Source organism: Sitophilus oryzae, unplaced genomic scaffold (genome assembly GCF_002938485.1).
Source record: "Sitophilus oryzae breed Bouriz unplaced genomic scaffold, Soryzae_2.0 scaffold_1067_pilon_pilon, whole genome shotgun sequence".
Classification (NCBI taxonomy): Eukaryota; Metazoa; Arthropoda; class Insecta; order Coleoptera; family Curculionidae; genus Sitophilus; species Sitophilus oryzae.
Window position 1 is genome coordinate 3,204,744 of NW_022145690.1, and position 23,391 is coordinate 3,228,134.

The 23,391-nt window shown below is 32.2% G+C and overlaps 1 protein-coding gene across 3 annotated transcripts in view; it reads left to right on the forward strand.

The window, feature by feature from the left end:
• The window catches only part of LOC115879954 (MICAL-like protein 1), a 246,258-nt gene that overhangs the window by 212,923 nt on the left and 9,944 nt on the right, over nt 1–23,391 (forward strand). For 2 of the 3 annotated variants that reach the window (XM_030897021.1, XM_030897030.1), the window contains one exon: nt 12,429–14,506. In XM_030897021.1, coding sequence (XP_030752881.1) covers nt 12,429–14,506 — 2,078 coding nt within the window. Of the gene's footprint in view, nt 1–10,085; nt 10,139–12,428; nt 14,507–23,391 lie in introns of all 3 variants that reach the window. The other variant, XM_030897040.1, reaches the window with a different exon arrangement.

Below are 23,391 nucleotides of genomic sequence, written 5' to 3' on the forward strand. Positions count from 1 at the left end.
TAAATCCAATGTTTACAAAACACAACCTACTGATATTGATGATCTTAAGAGGCGAATTGCAGCAGAATGCCGGTCAATTCCTGGTGAAGTTTACCGACATGTTAGGGGGGAGTTTGAAAACAGACTCTATTATTGTTTACAGGAAAATTGACAACATTTTGAACAACTTATAAGATAGGGCGTAAGTGGTGTAACCTAATATTCTAATCATTTATACTACAAGGAGATCCATTGCAATCATTTTTCTGTAAACACTAGTCTGAAAACCAAAATCTCAATGCAGAAATATTTAATTGTTTCTGCAACTTTGAAACACGATTATTCGGAAACCTCTGGAAAAAAAGCAACAAAGTATGATACCACTAAAAAGAGAATTAAACGCCCTTTAAAACGATGTGCCACTTGACCTCCAATCCCATTTAAGATTGTAAGGGTGACATCTACCCCTCCTAGGGGGTTGAAAGAAAGAGGCTAAAAATATTCATTTAAAGGGTCCCCCTCACAAATAATATTGACGTGTTTTTCCGATTTTTCATAATTTTATCTGCAAGAAAGATATTAAGGGTGGGAAGTTTTAAAATTGACACAGTGTATACAGCGTTCTTACCGTTCGGACCGTCCGCGACTTCGAGCAAGAACCATGAATTTATATGAACGATTTCACATGGGTCGCGTATGCTCCGTCCGGATGAGCTATATTGAAAAAACATCCGCATTGGACTCTCCGCGCGTACGGTCCGCTACATCTGAAAGCGCTTATAAGCTCTGCAGGGCAATAAGTTGTTAAATCCTATAATACAGGGTGTCCGGAAATAATGCAACAAAATTTAGTCATAGATTCTTGAAAAAAATAGGTGACCCGTATTTTTTATTTTTGGCGTGTGGCCCCCTTTTCGCATTTACAGCCCCTTGAATTTCCCCCCTAAAAAGATTTTTTTTTCAATATATCAGGGCCCTGTTGGACGAAAATCACTAAATTTGGTACACGTTGTTTTACCATAAAATGACATTTTTTGATGCTATTAACTTTTTTTTTATTTTCATCAGTGGCGTCCCTACGGTATTTAAACTAAATATTATTGAAGAAAAAAATGGTACGCCACTGTTTTTTTTTTAATAAAAATTATTTTTAAAATCTACATTAAATTTGGAACAACTTTATCTCCTGACTTTTTTTCGTACGACGCACCGTTTTCGCGTCAATAAATAAAAATAATTTTCATACATGACATCGCTAAAATTTTACCGTAAATTTCAATGGAAAAATGTTTAAAACGGCAAACTTAAGTTTAAAATATTTTTTTATTTTTATTACCTAAGTGCGAACCAAAATGTCCAAAAACCTAAATTGCCGTTTTTTAAATTTTGCTTTGAAAATTTACATTAAAATTTTAGTGATTTGGTCATGTATGAAAATGGTTTTTATTTTTTTACACGAAAACGGTGCGTCTTACGAAAAAAATCAAGAGATCAAAATTGTTCAGAATTTAATGTAGATTTTAAAATTTTTTATTTTAAAAAACCACTGGCATACCATTTTTTTCTTCAATAATATTTAGTTTCAATACCGTATGGACGCCACTGATGAAAATAAAAAAAAAGTTAATAGCATCAAAAAATGACATTTTAAGGTAAAACAACGTGTACCAAATTTAGTGATTTTCGTCCAACAGGGCCCTGAGATATTAAAAAAAAAACTCTTTTTAGGGGCGAAATTCAGGAGGCTGTAAATCCGAAAAGGGGGGTCACTCGCCAAAAATAAACAATACTGTCAACTATCTTTTTTTCAAGAATCTATGACCAAATTGCATTAATTTCCGGACACCCTGTATATTCCTAGAAAGAATCGTCCCATTGCTGCCATAAGTCACTAACTTACTTTTTATTACTTCCGAGAAAAATGCGTCTAAAGATGAATTGCATTGCATAAAAATGTTATAGTTAGTAACTATTCGGTATTAAAATAAAACATAAATAGCCAGAAATCGTAGTTAATAACTTGCAATCGATTCTCCGCTTCAAAACATAGTTAGTGATTGAATTTGGTTGTTCGGTAAAATGTTAGTGTCTTTTGGCAGCAATAGGACGGAATATAGAATACATGGAAAGAACCTGATAACCGCCAGCTGTCCACTGCTCTCCTGTAAAATTAGTAAAATGGCGCTTATCTCGTTTATATCGTTTCCTCTGGACCCTTCATTTTTAAATATGTTAAAAATAATTAAAACCAATTTACTTTGGTACAGCAATCTATGAATAATCTTATATGTAAAGCACATTAATTAACCTTTTAAAACCGCATTTATTTGTATAAATAATTAATTCTTTTATAACAACATTACGAGGCTGTTTTTTCAGTTTGTGTTTTGTGTGCTTTTGGCTACGCCCCAGCTTTTATATTAGCATTGTATTAATTGTAACCATCTAGAAGTAGTTAGGCGCATACACCTCATAGATTTCTCCAAGCCAGAATGACTCATATACTTATAGGACAATGAACAGTGTGGGTATTTTTAAAGCAATATCTTGTATTATCGCTAATGTCAGATATAACAGTACATGTATTTTTTGTGTGTGAAGCAAGCCTTTTGAAATATTATTATGCATTGTTGTTTTGCTAGTAGGTATTTAAGTAGATTTTTGGTAGGGTGGTATAAAGCATTTAAATTTGGTATAACATGCATATAATTTAACAATTAGTACCTAGCGATAATATGTATACATTTTTTATAATGATGGGTTACAGGGTGGTCCACTGTGTATAGAAACTCTACTAGCCCTGGTCGCTTTATTTCTGTGGTCTGATTTCTTCTTCTGTGGTCTGTACTTTAATGCATACGACAGAGATAAATATATATGACCAGTTGGCAGACAGAGAGACAAAACCAAAAGCGGCATAGAGTGTTGCCTGTTCCTACGAGAAATAAAATAATAAACCAGCATAATACAGGGTGTCCCAATATTCCGTGAATACAATTTACCTCTATACAAAAGTGCTTCGTTTGTCCGTTAGAGGGTATCAAACCTAAAAAAATAAACCTAGTTTTTCAGATATTTTAAGAACCGTTATTCCGATTTGAATGAGATTGTGGGTGTCTACGTTTTGCTGAGTGCTTTAACATTTGACTTTCACAAAACCCAAGAAAAAGAACTGGAAGGGTGAAAACTACCCCCATTTCTACATAAATTTTAGTATAAATATTTTCCAACTCAACCGACGACCGATTTTTTTTGTAAAATGGTCCTTCTCTAGTATTTATTACATTTTTTGTATCTTGTAAAAAAACCCTACCGCGCATATTTTTTCCTAAGCTGACTTCCAAAAACTGATTTTTGTGACATCAAGCTATGGAGGCGCATAACTTCTATTATACTCTTAATAACCTAGGTAACCTAACTAATAACCTAGTTAGCGAAAATATGGAATTTTGTGTTAATACCAAAATAATATTTGACAATAAGCTTCAAAAAAAGCTTAAAAAATAATAATGTTTTATTAACATCCGGGTTTATTATTGATTCATGCCCTCTAACGGACAAACGAAGCACTTTTGTATAAAGGTAAATTATGTGCAATTAACTTATTTTGTTTCAAAAAATACCTAGTAGTTCTATGTCCACGGAATATTAGAACTTCCTAAATATTTTGTAGGTCTGCTTTGAAGAAATGAATTCTCAAAATCTATGCGATGAGACAAAAAATACTAGAGGAACCATTTTACGAAAAGAAAATCTGTCATCGGTGGAGTTGGAAAATATTTATACTAAAATTTATGTAGGGGTGGGGATACTTTTTCTTAATTTTTGTGAAAGTCAAATGTTAAAGCACTTAGCAATACATATACACCCAAAATAAAATTCAAATCGGAATAGCGGTTCTTAAAATATCTGAAAAAATGTGTTTTTTTTAAGTTTGATGCCCTCTAGCGGAAAAATAAAGCACTTTTGTATAGAGGTAAATTGTGTCCAATGAACTTATTTTCATTCCAAAAATACATGGAACTGTCCACGGAATATTGGAACACCCTGTATATCTAGTGGTTATATATTGTGTTAAATTTATTGCATCATGGAATATAGTATAATTTTGCAGAAAAGTGAAATTTAGTTGTAGAAAATTTAACTTGAGTATGCAAAGTATGAATATATTCGCCATTTATTGAGATAGCATCACGAAATTCGGATTTGTACATTTATGTACGAATTATGCACAATACTAATAATATTAATAAAAAATCGTTTGTTTAAACGTTGACAAATGCGATTTCTGATCAAATTATAAAGTATTACAATAAAAAGTTTAACTTGGGGGTCTTATTTTTAAAGAAGATCTAAATTTAAGTTAAGTAATTAGTAGTAGTGGGAACTATCGAATGAATACTATCGAAACATTCGATAGTTGCAATTCATTCGAATAATTCGATAGCTAGTAAGAAAACATTCGTCGAAAACTATTCGAATAAAAATTATCGAATAGATGCGTCATCTGCCTTGAAGTATTGTATTCTAGTAATTCGGCAGCAAAAACCATTCATTTATAAAATTCATTCATTTATCAAATTCATTTATTGGTCAGGATCGATTTTAATAAAATATAAACTGGATTTTAGTTGTCGTCCGGCGACGTAGGTTTCTTTCCTAGAAACCCGACAGCGGTCGGTGGCCATGCTATGAAAGAAGCCGACATCTTTGATTTTTTGCGGAGTCAAATAAAGATAACGACACATTATTTTTTTTATTGAGGTGCTAGTATTTACACAGAAAATACATTATGAAGGGCGCTGTTGCCATATATTCGTATTAGTTGGTATTAGCAAAGAATATTATTCTTTAGCATTAGTTAGTTAGGAATAGTATGTCTATATATGTTTTACATTTTTTTATTAATATTCTGTTGTTACACTGCAATAATACTTTTTATTTTGGATGTAGAAAAATGCTTTTTAATGTTTTTAAGCAAAGACTGGTTTTATAAATAATAATAACAGTTAAAATTTGTTATACCTATTAACAACAAAATTGCTTGAAAAAAAAAATCATTTAATAATATAAATTTTTTTTTAAGTAGTAGCAAAATATAAACAACAAATAGAAGTCAAAAGTATTTATATTAGATCCTATTTAAAAATAATATAGTCTCTAAATGGCAACGTTGGTTTATTAAATAATAATAATTACAGAAATAATTTGTTATATTAACAACAAATTTTAAAATCATGAAATATAAACATTTATTAATTTTCTAAGCATGCAGTGTAATGGAAGGAAAATATAAATAAAAAATTAGAAATCAAAATTATTTATACTACTTTTTATTGCTTTAAATTATATATTTAAAAATAATATTTACTTTTACTGGCATTTACTTTAAAAAATAAATGAAATATTTCTTCGCAAAAAAACTACATGTAAGTGAATTAGAATAAACAAAATACAAACATTGTTAACTTTTTTTTAAAATTGGCACGTGTAAAACCTTCAATTTAATTTTATCACCCCAAAATTTGAGTTCGATAACCTCTTTTACTTAACCACATTACTTAAATATGATTATTAAGTTCAACTAATTCATATTATTAAAACATCTAAAATACCAATATGTATTTTAAAATTAATTGTAAGTTCATCTCATCTCTCTAAAAAATTGCTACTTCTCAAAATTTCCCATTAAAAAAATGCAATCTAACCTAACCATAATATACCATATAAAATTAAATAATTGAAAGATCGGGCTACGGAAAATCACACAAATTTTCGGAAAAATTTTGACCACTTCGCACACAATCGTCAATTAAAAAAAACTACTATTTTAGTATTTTAAATATTTTAATAAACGCAAAAATAGCATAGTATTTACAAGGCGAAGTTATAAAAATTTGGGAAAACTAATAATGCACTGACGCACACAAAAATCAAACGAATACTAAATTTCATTTATCAAAAGCATTCGATAGTCGTGGCTCGTGGCGCAACGATAACCATTTAGTCGCACGGCGAGGTTGTCACATATGCTTTAGTATACAAATGAATGAATGATTTTATTCGAATAAAACTATTCGATAGTTGAAATCATTCATTCAGGAACCATTCGATAGTCTAATTCATTCGATAGTTCTCATCGCTAGTAATTAGAGGGAAATATTGATAGAAATTGATGTCACCTCGATAAAAGAGAGAGCTGTTCATAGTTTCCATCACGCAACCACAACAAAATTTAACTTTTCATAATACACTATTACTTAATCTACTCAAAATATTTAACTAAATATAATATGAGCGCTAGAGAGATATTTGACTGACAAACGGACTACCATAAATTATTGTTGCCTCTGAACAGAATCGGCGGTAATCAATATGGTTGAAAAATGGTATATAGACTTATATAAAATTTAAAATGGAAATTGTTTGAATTTAAACCAGGATATCGTTTTTCACTTTACTTCTTTACATATATTTGCTTGATTCAGATTTGTGTGACTTCAGTTTTTGAACGATGTGAAACTTTTTTTGTTTTCAGTTAAAAAAGTTGTTTGTTTTGTTATATAAAACCATTGGATGTTGTTTGTTGAATCAAGATGCTGTAAACATGCTTCAGAATTTATATCTTCAAATATTGTCAAAAAGATAAGCTTTATACATATAACAGTACTCTGTGTCTCCAATCTCCAAACATTAGTAACTATACTTTTAGTTGTTGGAAGAGTATGTGAAAACAACTTGCTTAAGTAATATTATCTTTGAATTCGGTACATTATGTAGATATTATAAAAATGGGGAAAACTGTTTACTAATTAGTCATTAACGATAACGCTGACATAGTCCTAATTGCCAATAGTCCTGAAGAACTACAAGCACAAATTAAAAAACAAAATACAGCCAGCAACAAAGTGGGTCTCAAAATGAATTTAGTAAAAACTAAGGTAATGTATAACGAACTAGTGGACAGAAAAGACTATATATATTCTAATAGGTAACACAACACGAAATAGTAGAAGAATATTTGCGGCAACTAATATACCAGCTCCGGATCTCTACTACTTGAAATCAATAGGAGAATTAAGGTAGCATGAAGTACTTACGTAAGAAACTCAATCATATTTAAATCTAGAAGGCCACTTTATTTAAAGAAGGAAACATTCGACCAATATGTACTACCAGTCATTACCTATGCATGCGAAACCGGGACACTTAAAACGAGCATCATAAGAAAACTGCAGATCGCACAACACTCCATGGAACGAAATATGCTGGGAATAACCAAGAGAGACCGTAAAAGAATAGAGTGGATTCGACAAAAAATCCAGGTTATTGATGTCATCCACAGAGTCAAATCCCTTAGTTGGCAATGGGCAGGACACCTGGCAAGAAGGAAGGACAACAGAGACAATTACAGCATGGTACCCACGAGTAATTAAGAGACCTAGAAGGACGAACCTGACATGGGACCATGATATTAGGAAATTAGCAGAGATAACTTGGGCCCGCATAGCCATCAATAGACAGCAATGGGCCCAACTACAAAGAGAGTATCTAAGTACATACTTAGATACTCTCTGTAGCCTCGCTTACATGAGGGAGGCTACACCATAACTGTAAATGATGATGATGACACACCTCGAAAAACCAAACACCAAGAATCAAAGTAAAAAACCAGACTAAAATATAAGAATCAATTATTTCATGTCCATACTCGTTTGACACAATACGTTGTTTCTAAGACATTTGAAATAGAAAATGTTTTGTAGGAACTTTCTGATAAAATTCCAATACTGAGTTTAGCTCCCATTAAGTTTAGCTCTTTGGAGCATATAGAATAATCTCTATTTTTATTATCAATGAAATGATTAGGTACTATAATATAGAAAGAGTGTTTTTTCTTTAAATCGTTTAAATACATCTACACTATTTGTTTAAAACTTTTACTGAAGACAAACTTCTTCATCTGAGTAGTGGCTCTATAGCCTCTATAGATGACCAGATGGCAAATTAGCCTTTTGCTTGTCATGACTTAAAGCGGTTGTCTCAATGATACCACTGTGTATGGCAGCTGTTAACATATTTAGAGAGTTTAACCGCAACCGTAGGCGATCCCTTAAACAACATAAATAATGAATATCGATGAAGAGAACTGACACACCGCGCCATCTTCCTCTAAGGAGGCTGATGACCGAAAACGCTTTAAACTTATTATTTAGGGCTACTCGTCCAGAGAATAATAGTCTATAAATAATTTATTAGGAGAAAACATAACGTGATGCAGACGATAGTTGTCGATTTTCTCCTTGGTATAATTATAAGAATAATTTGTAGCATGTACACGCGCTACGAACTAACTTACTTAGTCTCTTAGTATATTATAATATTGTTATCGATAGGTACGAGTAGTTAGTGTATTTTTGTTATGCATAATGCGAATGAATTATCAGTAATAGTTATATATATAATTTGACAGTAAGTAAAATATGTATTTGATATTATATCGAAGAATACTTAAATTCATAGTTTAATTTATTTTTTAAGGAACACTGATTCTTTTTTTGTTAATTTTATCAGATTATTGATTAATCTTACGAGGGTTGTCTTTTAAATGTTGCATATTGAAACATAGGAGGCGCCTGTCAACATATATAAAATGTCAAAATTAACTGTCATTAGTTAACGCCAAAATTTTAGACCACTTTGTTTAAAGCTGTACCTAAACTGAATTTTAGAAATTGAATTGTGTGTGCAATCATTTTTTTACAATTTTTGAAGATAGTTGTCTCAACAATAATGTCTTGCCGAGTTGGTTTCTGTTTTCGGAATGTAGCACCACATCAGTCGAAAATTTCTCGTTGGTATGGAGAACTTAAACGTGAGCGGATTGGTTTAAGTGACGATCCAGGAACATGTCCACCAACAACGGCTGTCACCCAGGAAAACGTCGATGCTGTACGTAAGCTAATCCAAGAAGATCGGCATGCCACATACCGCGAAATTGACGTATCATTGAGCATTTCAAAGACATCAATTAAAGAAATTTTCCATAAAGAATTATCTATAAAAAATTAGTTGGATACCGCATCTGTTGACGGAAGAACAGAAAGCAATTGGAGTGAATTGGTGTCGAAAAAACGTACACCGGTTTAACACAGAAAACTCAAAAAAATATACAGTATTCAGTGGTGATCAATCCTGGATTTGTTCTTATGAACCCGAAAATAAAAGTCAATCGGTTGTTTGGGTGCTCCGAGATGAACCAAAACTAATGAAAGTTATCCGAAATCATCTCGAAGTGTTTCCAAAAAGATGGTAGCGACATTTGTCTCAAAAGCGGGTCATGTAGCAACAATTCCTCGACAAGATCAAAGAATTGTTATTGCTGATGGATATATATCTATTTGTTTGCTAGAAGTAATTGCTGAGTTTCGAAAAACCAACACTCAAAGACGAATGATCCTCCACCAAGAAAATGTAAGTTGCCACACAGTTTAGTTAAAAACATATATGTGAATGAAGAGTTTCAGAGAAATTGATGATGATCTTCTATTTTGTACTTTTTGGTACATTTAAGTAAACATCATTTCCAGTAGCAGACTAATGTACCTTGAATTTAACACTCAATTCGTCAAATGAGATGAGGTACATAACTCAAGATAAGCTTAAGCCACAGTCAAAAAGTTTAACACCATAAGCAATAAACACCAAATGAACAATACGGAAAAAGCACAAGAGTTTTTGGTAGCAGCAATTTAGAAATAGTATAGATGAGCTTATTTAATATAGTATAGGCGTATAGGGGTTTAAAAATATTATTATTTTTGTAATAAATTACTATTATATCTATTATATAACTTCTGGCCGTTAGACAGAAAAAATGTTTCATTTTTATCCAAATTATATGGTACATATCAGAGTTCGATAACATTAGGTCACATCTTTTTTTAGTATTGTTCTATTTCTCGAAGAGAATTAATTAGCAACTAAGTACTTTGATATATTTGGAAAAAGACATTGCACAATTATGAGCAGTCGAGCTTAGCTTTTATCATTTGTCGAGCTTCGATGCTTTTTTTTTTGTTAACCCACACTGTTTATTTTCATAGGAGGAAAGCTTGGACATAATGGGACAGTACAAACCCGAAATATTTTGTTAAAGGTAAAAATACAACATGATTTCCACTTACATTACTTGTCTTGTCACCCATATACTCTCCATTTTCATTAGTCTCACGCTTCTTGCTGCACTTGCTTTGGGGTAAAGGACCAGGTACACTTTTAACATATGTATGCATTCTACCAACATTATTAATGCGGCATTTCTAGACTTTTTACTTTCTTGTTATTTCTTAAATTAGTGTAAGTGTTAAGTTAAATTTTTCCCTTGGATAAAATTTAGGTTGTTCTTTTTAACATTACAATTAACATTAAGTGCCTTTTGGGATTTAACCACTTATATGTTTGAATCAACGGTTTAATAAATGTAGGTAGAGAAAAGTGAGAAAAACAGCATTATTTCTTTGTTGAGGTTTTGTAATGGGATATACAAGGTATCCCAATATTCTTTGGATATAGAGCTACTACGTATTTTTGGAATTAAAATGTTCTTTTCAGTTAACTTATTTTGATTCCACAAATAAATAGTAGTTTTATGTCCACGAAACAATATTGGGACACCCAGTTGAGGTGAATTTTTTGGTGTTACAACAAATTAAAACACTTATTCACCATAATACACCAAAACACTATATTTTCAACCCTCGACGTGCGTTTCGCTAACCATGTTTCATCATCAGCAAATGATTAAAACTGAGTTTTAGAGTTTTAATCAACTGATGATGCTAACATTGTTAGCAAAACACGCGGCTAGTGTTAAAACTAAAGCGTTTTCGTGTATTGTGGTGAATTAATTTATTATATATTATATTTTCTCTATATCTCTATATATTTTCTCTTTGTAATATTTTAATTTAATTCTCATATATCATATGACTGACAATATATTTGAAGCTTCTTTTGAAAAATTACATAAATCAATACCTCCTGTGCTGTGATCTTTGCACCACTTTCAATAAAAATATTCTGAATATAAGTAGGCATTCTGTGACAAATGACATACCGGGTGTTTCCCGAAAGTGGCTCACTTCTATAACTTTTTTATTTTTTTCAGATAAATAAAACGGTATTTGGATTATTAAAACGGTAAAATCTGGATTGACTGACGTAATCAGATAGTTTTAGTCACTTTCTGTTTCTTTCAAAGGGTGCCCTAGATATTTTTTTTAATTTGCTTGATTCATGATCAATAAAATGACATATCATATGTCAGCTTTTAAAATTTTTGCTTAAAAAATAGTTTTTAAATTTCAGTCTAGTGTGCCACACGAAATATAACGACATTTTGAATCGAAATGCCAAGTATGTAGTAAATTATTCGTCAAAAATGCTCTTTCCGAATAATATGTTAATGAGCCATTCCTGTTTCATTTGAAAAAATTGGCGCCGGGAGGCACGTATAGCCGCCCATACTAAAATATGTTAATAAAAAGTTTGTAGGCAGTTCTTTTAGTTTCAAAGCAAAGGAATTTTTCCAATTTTTTTTATCTCAAAAACTGCGACTTTGACTAATTTTGTTGCAAATATTATTCTAAATCTTAAATTGAAAACCGCGTTTCGCTAGCTACTACATACCCCCTTACCAACCCCCCACCCCCACCAAGAACTAATGGCCAGATTCTCCGGTGCCACAGTATTTTTGTGCCAAATTTGGTTGAAATCGGTTTAGCGGTTTTTGAGTTATCGTGTTACAGACAGACGGACAGACAGTCAGACACCATGAAAATATTTTGTATTTAGGTCATTTTATGTCATATACGAACATACAAAATCTTGTTTTTTTATCTGAAAAAATTATAGTCACTTTCGAGAAACATCCGGTATACACTTGTTCATTCACAGTGTTCATTACTAAAATTTAAATAAAATTTTTCCTCGTCTCTCTTTTATGGCGATTGGTTAAACTGCCATACAAACTCAAATAAATTCTTAATTCTTTTTGATAAAGTCATATCGTCCCATTGCTGCCAAAAGTCACTAACTTACTTTTTATTACTTCCGAGAAAAATGCGTCTAAAGATGAATTGCATTGCATAAAGATGTTATAGTTAGTAACTATTCGGTACTAAAATAAAACATAAATAGCTAGAAATCGTAGTTAATGACTTTTGCAATCGATTCTCCGCTTCAAAACATAGTTAGTGATTGAATTTGGTTGTTCGGAAAAATGTTAGTTAGTGCCTTTTGGCAGCAATAGGACGATATATCGGTTATTTTGAAACAATATTTTTTATCGGCAACACCTACAGAATTTGGAATTGTTGATTAACAAAAATACTAACTTATTTTGTAAACAGTAATTGATGCATCTCTTATTTTTCTGTCTCTTTTAGGTACAAGTAACCGTTGGCAGGGCCCGTAGAGAGCCGTGCGCGAAATGCAGACTTCCGGTTTTCATAGCGGAACGTCTCAACGTCGGAAAACTGCTCTATCACAGGACATGTTTCAAATGTGCCCGTTGCCAGTCCCAGCTCACTCTAGCCAACTACTACGAAACGGAAAGTGGGGAGTTTTGCTGCGAAATTTGCCCCGATGAGGAGAAACTCATATCGAAAAAAGTGCCTTCGGAACACTCGGTGTTATCGCGTTCGATGAGCGACGAGGAAAAGTCCGCCAGTTTGTTAAGTTTTTCAGAAGCTCCGGACGCTTACAGTACGCATTTCGAGTCAGCCTTAGAGTTCCCCGTCGATAGCGAATTAAAAAAGAAATTCACTCTGACTCAGTCAGAAGGTACGGAGTTTTCAAAAGCCCGTTCGACCTTTTTCAATAGTCAAATTGAAGATTCTAGCGATTCCTCGAACGAAGATGTCCCACCGGATCTTCCCGAAAGTAAACCCCCGTTACTACAGACTGATTTAAGTGAAAAGAACGCTAACTCGATTGTAAGTGATAGTAGTGGTTTTTCCAGTTACAAGCCAGACTCTAATGTAATTAGTGATAGTGTTAGTGAACAGACGAACAATCACTTTGTTACCAAAGATAATGTTTCCAGTTCTGGTGGTGTCAGCGTCAGAGCCAGGATGAAGTTATTTGAAAATAATGATGATAATAAGTCTGATGTAAATAGATTTTCGCCTACTAAGAAAGTGCCTTTAACGGTAGTGGATAAGAAACAAGCCACGGTAATAGCGTTAGATGACTTAGAAGATTTCGATAACGTAAGCAAAAAAGATATTGAAATTGAAGATGCTTCGTTAAATGAAAGTAATAACGCACCTGACCGAAATGTAAATAACGTTATAGATTTAGATGAAAAAACAGATAAACCCAAAGACTATGCTATTAAGTTGGCAGATAAGTCACACCATAACGATATAGTTTTACCGGTTAACGTTGAAAAGATAGATTCTGAGTGTGCTAAAATTGTCAATGAAAAACCAATAAGTATATCTGACGATAGTGTTATTACAGTTGACGATACTAATGAAGAAATAGAAACTAACCATATCAACAAAAATGATGAAACTCATTTTAGCGTAGACGATTCCAGTGTTTCAATAGATGAAAACGTTATTCATGAATCTTTATCCCCTTCTAAACCTTCTGCCAATGTAGGTTTACTCTCGAATATAGATATATTTACATCTGGTAGTGAATCATCTGCCGAGAAGATAACTTCAAAGAGAAAATATTATTCGGCCTATGAAGTTCATCCATCGGAACAAAATAACGAGTCTTTATTAAGTTTTAATGACGATAAAGAAGTGTCTTTGACAGACGCAAATGAAACATTTAAGTCGCCGATAGATGAAAATGTTTCATTAGAATTAGAAAATAATTTCAGCTCCTTAACGTCGGAAGATAAGCCTCAGTACACTATCGATAATGAATCGGAGCAATCCCTAAGTGTAACTTCCACTTCAGCAGTGCCATCATCCAAAGAAATTGACTCGTCTATCAGTCAGACAATAAATAGGAGAGATGAGACTGAAACTATTGCAGAACACCAAGCTTCCGGTGAGATTAAAATGACAGAGACGCCGGAGTCTTCCAAACCTCCAGAATCAGAGGACTTAAATCCCTTTGGAGACGAGGATGATGATAATACTGTTGAAGCTTCTATGGGTCATACATCCCTCAATCCATTTGGCGAATCCGACGAAGAGGAAAAGATTTCTCCGATACCCACCCCGGCACCAAGACCTAAAAAGAAAATTAATCCTACGTTAGAAGAGAGGGAACTGAAAGAAACTCCAGAAGCACTAGCTAAGATCTACATGGAACGTATTAGTGTTAATCCATTTGAAGATGACGAGGATGAGGAAGTAGAAGTGGTGCCACGTAAACCCCTCCCAAGTCCACGACAGAAGAAAAAAATCATCGTTCCCGCTAGGATAAGCCTCAATCCGTTTGACAGTGATGAAGATGAAGATCAAATAGTACCTGTACCAAAACCAAGAGGTGCGAATAAGTAAGTAATACATATTTGTTATGAATTGAATAAGTAAGTAATACACATTTCTGTAGTTAATGTATTGAATTTTATTGTTTTGGCAACTAAAACAGAATTACTATTTTTGATTTTCAAAATCATTATTAAATTGGTATTGTCTAGTTAAGCAATATTTGTGGATTCCTCGGAGTTTGTTTTAGTAGCGATAACTCTACAAGAACATTATATTTACATTTTTTAGTTTCAGTGTTCTCTATTTTACTTCGTTTTTTACAATTAAAATATAGATCATTAATTAATTCTTAGCATTTTGTAAAAAATATACTTTTTTGAAAATGCAGTGCAACAATTTTAATATTTAATTTTTCAGCTATTTTACGTTTCAAACCTAAATTTACATTGATTTGTTTTTAATCAGTAAAATATATAGAAGAATACTGTTTGAATCAAAAGTCGTTACTTATAAAAACTTGTAAAATAACAAAAGAGCTACAAAAGATATTTTCAAGTTTCGAACGGAATTTACATACTTTTGTTTGATACTTCATATACAGTATGCTTGAGGAACTTAAATTTGCTCACAATAAGTGGTTTAAATTTCCAAAATATGTATAAAAGTTACTAAAAACGTTGGTTGGTATGAAAAATAACATAAAAATACTCATTTTTATGTGTTTTTTTTGGTATTTTTTATAAAATCTTGTGTTAAATTACTATCGATATACATCAATGAAATTTCAATTTACTAAAATGATACGATACCAAAAACTGTCTGTGGCATCTGCTTTCAATACAAAACAATTTTTTAGTAGTATTTTTGCAAACAAAAGTTTTATTTTATGTTAGTTTAATTTTTTTGTTGTTATTTGGTATTTTTTTGAAAATTAGACCTCTATCAATCTAAACAAGTTTTTATGTAACTTTTTACGTGTTTTGAAAATTGAGACCACTTTTTTAGTTTTTCTTACGTAATGTTCGACAATCTGGCGTAACATCATCTATCAAAGGAATCAAAGATATTTTTTTTAATACATATATACCATCATACCATAAATTGGTATGAATAAAAACAGAAACGGAGTTTGATTTTTTATCAAATTTTAATTTGATAAAAAAAGAGTGAATTAGCAAAATTTTGAAATTTGATCAATTTATTTATTTTTCGTAAATGCCGCCTAGATATATTTACTAAAAACTATAGGCTTGGTGCATTCTCCGCCGGTGCTGCCACCGCCGGAGAATATCGTAAATAACGAATACATACAAATAAACGGGTTTATATGACGAGTAAACGAAAAAATTAGTATATAATTATTCTAAAAGTGTTAAAAAGTATAATTTATGGAAATTCTAAACAAAAAAATAAAAAGGTTAATTTTGATATCTTCAGAAGGTCTAACTTGCATTATAATTTATTATTTCAGTTAAAAAAAAGTAAATGGGTTCAACTACGGTAGCGAGTAGCGAGCAGAGTTTTATCACCGGTTTTGCTATATTCTTTTTTAAAGGTACATAATGATAATTTTAGAAAATGTTCATAAAACATTTAATCACTAGTTGATTAAAAAGGTATACCATTAATATTGCAAATTATATTTTATCCTCTCATAGTATACCTAACAGCGCTTTCAGAAGGAGCGGTTAGGTTTTTTCAAGATAGCTCATCCGGACGGAGCATACGCGACTCATGTGAAATTGTTCATTTAAACTTTAAACTCATGGAACTCGCGGACGGTCCGCGCGGAGTGTTGAATATTCTGGAATATTGAGTTATTGAATGTTATTGCACCCAACAACGCCTTAATTACGTTCTCCTTTACGCGTTAATATTTTTCAGGCAATTTTATTAACATTTGAAATTGTCACAACACAACAAGACGCCTAGTTCGAATTCTTTTTCACTTATTTTTTACTTTTACTACCCGAAACAGCGTTACATCACACAAACCTCGTACCTGAGTGTTTTATAGTCTCAATAACTGCACTAGCAAAAAACTAAAATACTAAAGTACTTAAATATTTAAACAAAACCCCGAACTATACAGGGTGCTACAAATTCGAGGTACGAGCATTGGTATCTCGGAAACCGTAATAGATACGAAGATGGTTAAATTGGGGCAGAGTTGCCTCCTTGGCATGTTCACCAAGGTGCCATCAAAAAAGTTTTAAAAATTTCAAGGATTGCTGAGTTTTTTGGAAAAAACGGATTTTTTTGAAAATCAATTTTATTTTTTCCTGTCGTTACTTTTTAGAAAATCAAAAAACTAATTGCACATTCTCATAGCCACTTTATTAGGGCTATCTGATGGTATTTTTAGATTTTCAAATTAGCTTATAATTTATGAGATACAGAGGCCAACCTAATTTTTCTAAACAAGGACCTGCATTTTTTATTTGAAGTTTTGAAAGACTTCGGTCTCCTGAGTACAATGATATGCCACACTTGATACTTTTTTTTTGTTTCGGATACCTTAACAATAAAAAACTATTTAATTGTTATTTAAAATAATTGCAACTCGGGCTCTGGTTTTTTAATTTATTTAATCTGATTATATGCAGCACAACAATATTGATCAGCGCTAATTAACATCGAATAAGGAAAATTACACACGTCTTGAAAGATTCAAATAATTAATATCCAGGTCAGCAATTTAAAGCTATCTATTATTTTTAACTTTTTTTGTTGTGAATTTGAAATCCCAGTGTACGATCTAATAATATGCGTAATATTAATCGTAGTTATTATAAATAAATCAACTTCTCTACAAACTAGTTTCTAATGCTCTGCATGTTCGAAAGGGTTACCACCATATTACTCCATAATGCACAAATTTATTTTTGTTCAATCTTTTTTATAGCTCTTTGAACAGATCTTCTTATACTTCCGAATGCATTTTGTACTCTTTAATTGTTTTTTATTACTCGTTAATTGTTTTTGCACTCTTAATGTTGAAAGGTATTGATTTCAAATGTCCAAAATAATTTTTATTGATTTTCTTTATTTAGTGTTATTAGCGCTGATCAATAATGTTGTGCTGAATATAATCAGATTAAATAAATTAAAAAACCAGAGTCGGATTTGAAATTATTTTAAAGAACAATTAAATATATTTTTTTAGTGTTTTACCCAAAACAAAAAAAGTATCAAGTGTGGCATATCACTGTACTCAGGAGACCGAGGTCTTTCAAAATCTAAAATAAAAAACGCAGGTCCTTATTTAAAAAAAATAATTTGGCCTCTGTATCTCACAAATTATAAGCTAATTTGAAAATCTAAAAATACCATTAGATAGCCCTAATAAAGTGGCTATGAGAATGTGTAATTAGTTTTTTGATTTTCTAAAAAATAACGACAAGAAAAAATAAAAATGATTTTCAAAAAATCCGTTTTTTTCCAAAAAACTCAGCAATCCTTCAAATTTCCAAAACTTTTTTGATGGCATCTTGGTGAACATTCTAAAGCGCAACTTTGCCCCAATTTAACCATGTTCGTATCTATTACGGTTTCCGAGATACCAATGCTCGTACCTCAAATTTGTAGCACCCTGTATATTGGTAATTTCTGATTTCTACCGTAGAGTGCGCTGCGGTCGGAATTTGTTGAAATCAACTGAAATGCACTAAGCCTATAATGAGTTAATATATATTGAATAAGGTTTAAAAAAGGGGGTTAAATAATAAAATATTCCTAGTTTTCGTTCGTTACTGTTATATTATTGAAAAAATCGAAATATTCTTAATGTGGAACATAATGCAGCGTCGTCTACTTTAGAAAACATTATTTATATTCACTATTAATTTTCGTTTGAGTCATGAAGTTGCCAACAATGAAACAAGAAATATTTGCGCAAGAAAAACTACCGTATGATCGCTGTCATTTTATATTTAAAATTATATGGGAAATGTCATCGATCGTCATTTCTTACATCACATCGCTGACGCCGTTTTTATTCGATCATACGGCATATTTAAGTACTCTTAAGCAAATTTCACATTTTGGAAGCCCGCTGTTTGAAAAGAGGTCGCTATTTATAGATTTATTTTAATCGAACGAATAATTACCATTACCGTAAATGTGAATTTCCTGCAAACTTGTTAGTGTGCCGTAGGTGCAATAACGAGACCTATGCGTGGAAAAATCGACTTCTATTAATAATTACGCCTCATTAGACATGTTGTCGAAACGCAAAACTTCCATTTCCCACACTGCCCCATTGCAAAACCGAACTAATCATTAACCGACGACAGTTGGACATAAACGCGGCAAAAAAAAAGAAGCCCACACGCTGACCTGGGGAGTTCAATTTGAAGCTAAAAACGGTACCAAATGTCGGTAACATTAGTAGTCTTGCCGGTGCAGTGCCAACACGTATAATACATACACTGTAAATTAATTGGTATAAGGCACCTGTGTGTGTTCTACCTGTTACACAAGCGCGCAAGCCAAGAGGCCCTTCTTAGCGCGTTTAATGTTTTTAATTGTCAGGTGTCACTGAACTCATTTTTATGCTCCAACGGTACGTCTTTACCGAGTATTGTTTGAATTGTTTCGAAGAGTGCAGTGCGTATCCCTCGGGTGCGTGTACGGGTTACGGTACCATCGAAAGTGGTTAAAGTACCGGACACGGGAGTGGACGACTGAAATTTCGATTAAGAATATCGCGACGTGCTTTTAAATGCAAACTACGCGACTCGCCCGTAGGTGTGAAACGTGTTGGTACTTTTAATATTCTTCAGATAGTACTTACAGAGTAATACTTTGTGTTTTTATGAATAAGGAAGCATTGGCTCGCCACATCATATTGGTATATTAGTTTGTTGTTCGAGCAAAAATACAGTAGCGAATCATGAGTTGTGAAGGAGGGTGGGCGCAAACCCCCACAAGAAAAAAACTTTCATGCTAGAAATAACATTATTATTTGATCGTAAAATATGTTTTGTAAAAATATCATCCTGCACTTAATTGTATACTTAATGCATTATAAAAAAATGTCATTATATCATGTGACATATTTTGAGGAACTCCTTAATATTTTTTTGCATTAAAATCATGCCTTTGTTTTTGGTCCTAGTCAACATACCTACGAGCCCTAACAACTATATGTTGGGACAAGGTCTTGTTTGCAATAAAAAATAGTAATTTGTTAAAACGGCTCAATTTATTTTGTTTATTGTTCTAAATTCAAACATTACAATATGATCTAGACAATTTTACTATATTTTTATAACTTTGCAAACAAATCACTTTTGATAATAGCTTATTTTGCCAAAACCAAGCCAAATTTGCTGACAACTATATATTGGGACAGCACAACAAGAAATTTGTTTAATACGGAGTTACATCACCTTTCGCCTTAACAACTGCCTGAACTCTTAATGGCATTGTATTTACCAAAGATTGCCACATTTGAGGAGAAAAATTATCCCAAATTTCCTGCAGTTTTGCCCGCAAATCAAAAATTGTTCGTTGAGGGTGGTTTCTTAAATATTGCTTCATTTTATGCCACACAGTTTCTATCACATTGATGTCCGGACTACTTGCAGGATGGGATAGAACTTTTATATTATTATTACCGAACCAATTTTTAGTTGATTTTGCTGAATGGCACAATGCTCCATCTTGTTGGAAAATATAGTCTTCGTTTGGAAACAATTCTTGAGCACTAGGCAAAAGTGAGGTCTCAAGTATATGTTGATATCTTTGGGCGTTAACAGTGCCATCAATAAAATTTAATTTGCCCAAACCTCTTGCTGACATGCAAACCCAAAACCATTATCCCATAAATAATTCCCAAGAAATTTAACAACCCTCTTTAAGCAATATTTATGAAAGGCTTCTGCTTTATTTCGTATTATTCGTTTTCGATGATCTCCAACGCAAACATCAAATTTAGACTCATCGCTAAATATGACCTTATTCCAATCATTTTGTCTCCACGATAATTTAGATTTTGCCCAATTGTAGCGATTTTTCTTTTGAATTTCTGTCAGTAGCGGTTTTTCTTTGGCCTAAATAAGAATTTGTATCAATAATCTTCAGGTAATTGATTATCCACACAAAATAAAGTTTACCTTGTAAAACCCCAGACCGCATTTGTGGATATATTTTCGGCAACATTCCCTTGATATATTTAAACCAGTTACAGTATTCCATTTAACTGTTACTTCGCGAAGAGTACTCCTCGCAGACTTGCAAATTTTTACTAAATTTCGTAAATCTCTTTGAGATACACCTTTTGGCCTTCCCGAACTTTTACCTCTAACGTCTACATTGGCAGATTCGCCGTATTTTTTTATTATATTAAAGACTGTAGTTTTTGGAATAGTTAAATCATCAGAAATTTTTCGAATTGTTTTTCCCATACTGTATTGACGAATGATAATTTCGCGTTAGTTTTTGATTTGTAGCTTTTCCACGGACCATTACTTTGAATTAAATAATTAACAAAATTGAAAATTAAAAAAATTAAAATTTCTTACAGTAAATCTCACTACTCAAAGTATCGAGTCACTTACAAGCTGTCAATGCTGAAGTAAACAGTTTGCGACATTTGTGACGTTTATAGCAAAGCCGCCTATGATGATATTAATTATTTAAAAATACTTGTCCCTACATTTAGTTGTCAGCAAATATGTCCTTTTATGAACAAAATCTTCTACTGTAAATATGGATTGATTTACAGATTCATAAAAATATTGTCAAGTGGTTTAGGATATATGGCTATGTTTATATTTAAAAAATTAAACATATATTTTAACAAATTAAACAGTCATTTTGAAAAACCAGGGCAATAATTCCAATATATTACCTTATCCCAATATGTAGTTGTTAGGGCTCGTATAAAATAGTGTTTATGATTTATGTAATTTTACTGTCTTTGAAAAATCATATTAATATTGTCTGTTGGACAGTTGAATAACTACCCAACAGATATGGTTTTAAGTCCAAAATTGGATCTCTACATTGATCAATTGAAGCAGCAATAGCCGATACTTCAGATCTTAAAACCATCTCTACTAGAGTAAACGTCAATCATAGAGGAAACAAGTTTAGATTGCAAAATGCCCATAAGGGCAATGTAAATACTATTTGGCGCTATTCTTACAAAGAACGGTCGCTCTCCAAAAATTTTGATAATTTCGGAGCGGTTCGGCTTTTCCGGAGTTATGTCGCCAAATATCATTTATTCAAATTGATTATTTTCTTTTAATTTTTTAAATAACATACTTACAGTGTGTTGCATATAAGAAACTTAATTTTATATAAGGACATGTATGAAATACCCATGAAACATTGGAAACCGACGTTATGAAACCACGATCCACGATGATTTTTGCACAGTTCACACAGCTTTTTAATGCCACTTTTTCACAATTATTACGGGTTTGAGTAAATAAAATTTAAATGAAACTCACAAGATAGCAATAATTACTTTGAAAATGGACACACTTTAAACACTTTTCAGTATTTTTTCAATGAGGACAGTTTAAATTTTGAAAGATTTTATAATTTTTGAAGATTGTGACTTTAACAAGAGAAAATTATTTCTGTTCTTGTTTACGATTGTTCTTACCAAATACGTTTAAATAAAATATACGACGGCCTCCCCATAAGAGCAATGAGAGGATTTACGTCCCAGTATTGAAGGACAGAAAATCGAGTCTGAATGGTTTCAGGACATAAGTTCATCCTTGTTTAGTCAAACCTCCTACAACACAAGGATATGTAGGAAATGCATTGAAATTCTATAGCCATCCTTCAGTATATTTTATTTAAACGTAATTGGTTCTTACCAACTGCCATAACAGCGCCAGATCCCGTGCAACGTATGCACCCGAAAACCATTAGCGTAACTAGCAATTTATCCTGGTGTAGAGACCAGTGGGGGCCTAGGGCTTTTATTTTTTTAAAATGAAAAATAATTTTAAAAAACACATTTAATTTATTAGTTTTTTTTAATAAAACGTTTCCATGAATTTCTCTATCAATAAATTTCATACACTTGGTTACAGTGGTTACAATCTTGGTTACAATCAAACCATGTTCCCGTAGATTACTTAAATACCTATAAATTTTCTAAAAAAAATAAATTTAACACATTTTTTGAATACGACAAAATAATATTAACTAAACAAAACTAGAAAACGTAATTTTTACTACATCTCAAGCAAATAAAAATTAATACGTAGCCAAGAGTGATAATTCAGGATTTATCTGTGGGGTGCCCAGCAGTACCTGGAGGGGTGGGCGGCACACCCGGGCTCCCCTGTAGTTACGCCAATGCCCAAAACAATTATAAGTTTTAGCGGCACGCCGAGCATTCCAATATAAGCTTGTTTCCTTTATCTATGACGTCAATAAACAATAGTAATATTGACTTTTCAGTGTGTTAATGAGGACCCAAAATCAATGCAAAAATTGCTGTAAATCGATACTGTCTTATTCAAGAGCGAATATCTCCAACAAAAATAAAGCTATTGAGATGAATCAAAAAATAAACTATCGGGAAAAGACGTACCTAGATGATAAAATTATTTTTAAATTCCTTGCTTTCTTCACCTATTCCACAGGGTGTTGCAAATTTTCACCAAAATATCAAGATTTTATTTTCCCTCGTATAATTGATAGATGGAAGGAAACTTTCATTTTTAATTTAGAAAGAGATACTAAAAAGTCAAATAATTTAGCTACAAATTGCTTAAAACATCATCAGAATCGGCCCACTAGAACAAAATATATGAAACTTAAAATATATCAAAATTTTAAAGTGTCAGTTTTTTCCTGTCCTGTGAATGTATTTTATACAGGGTGGCCCATCGAAAATGTTCCGCAAGGTATAACGGCCAGGGTATTTTTTTTTTCAAAAAATCCAAAAACACGTCAATTTTGTTTATGAGGGGGA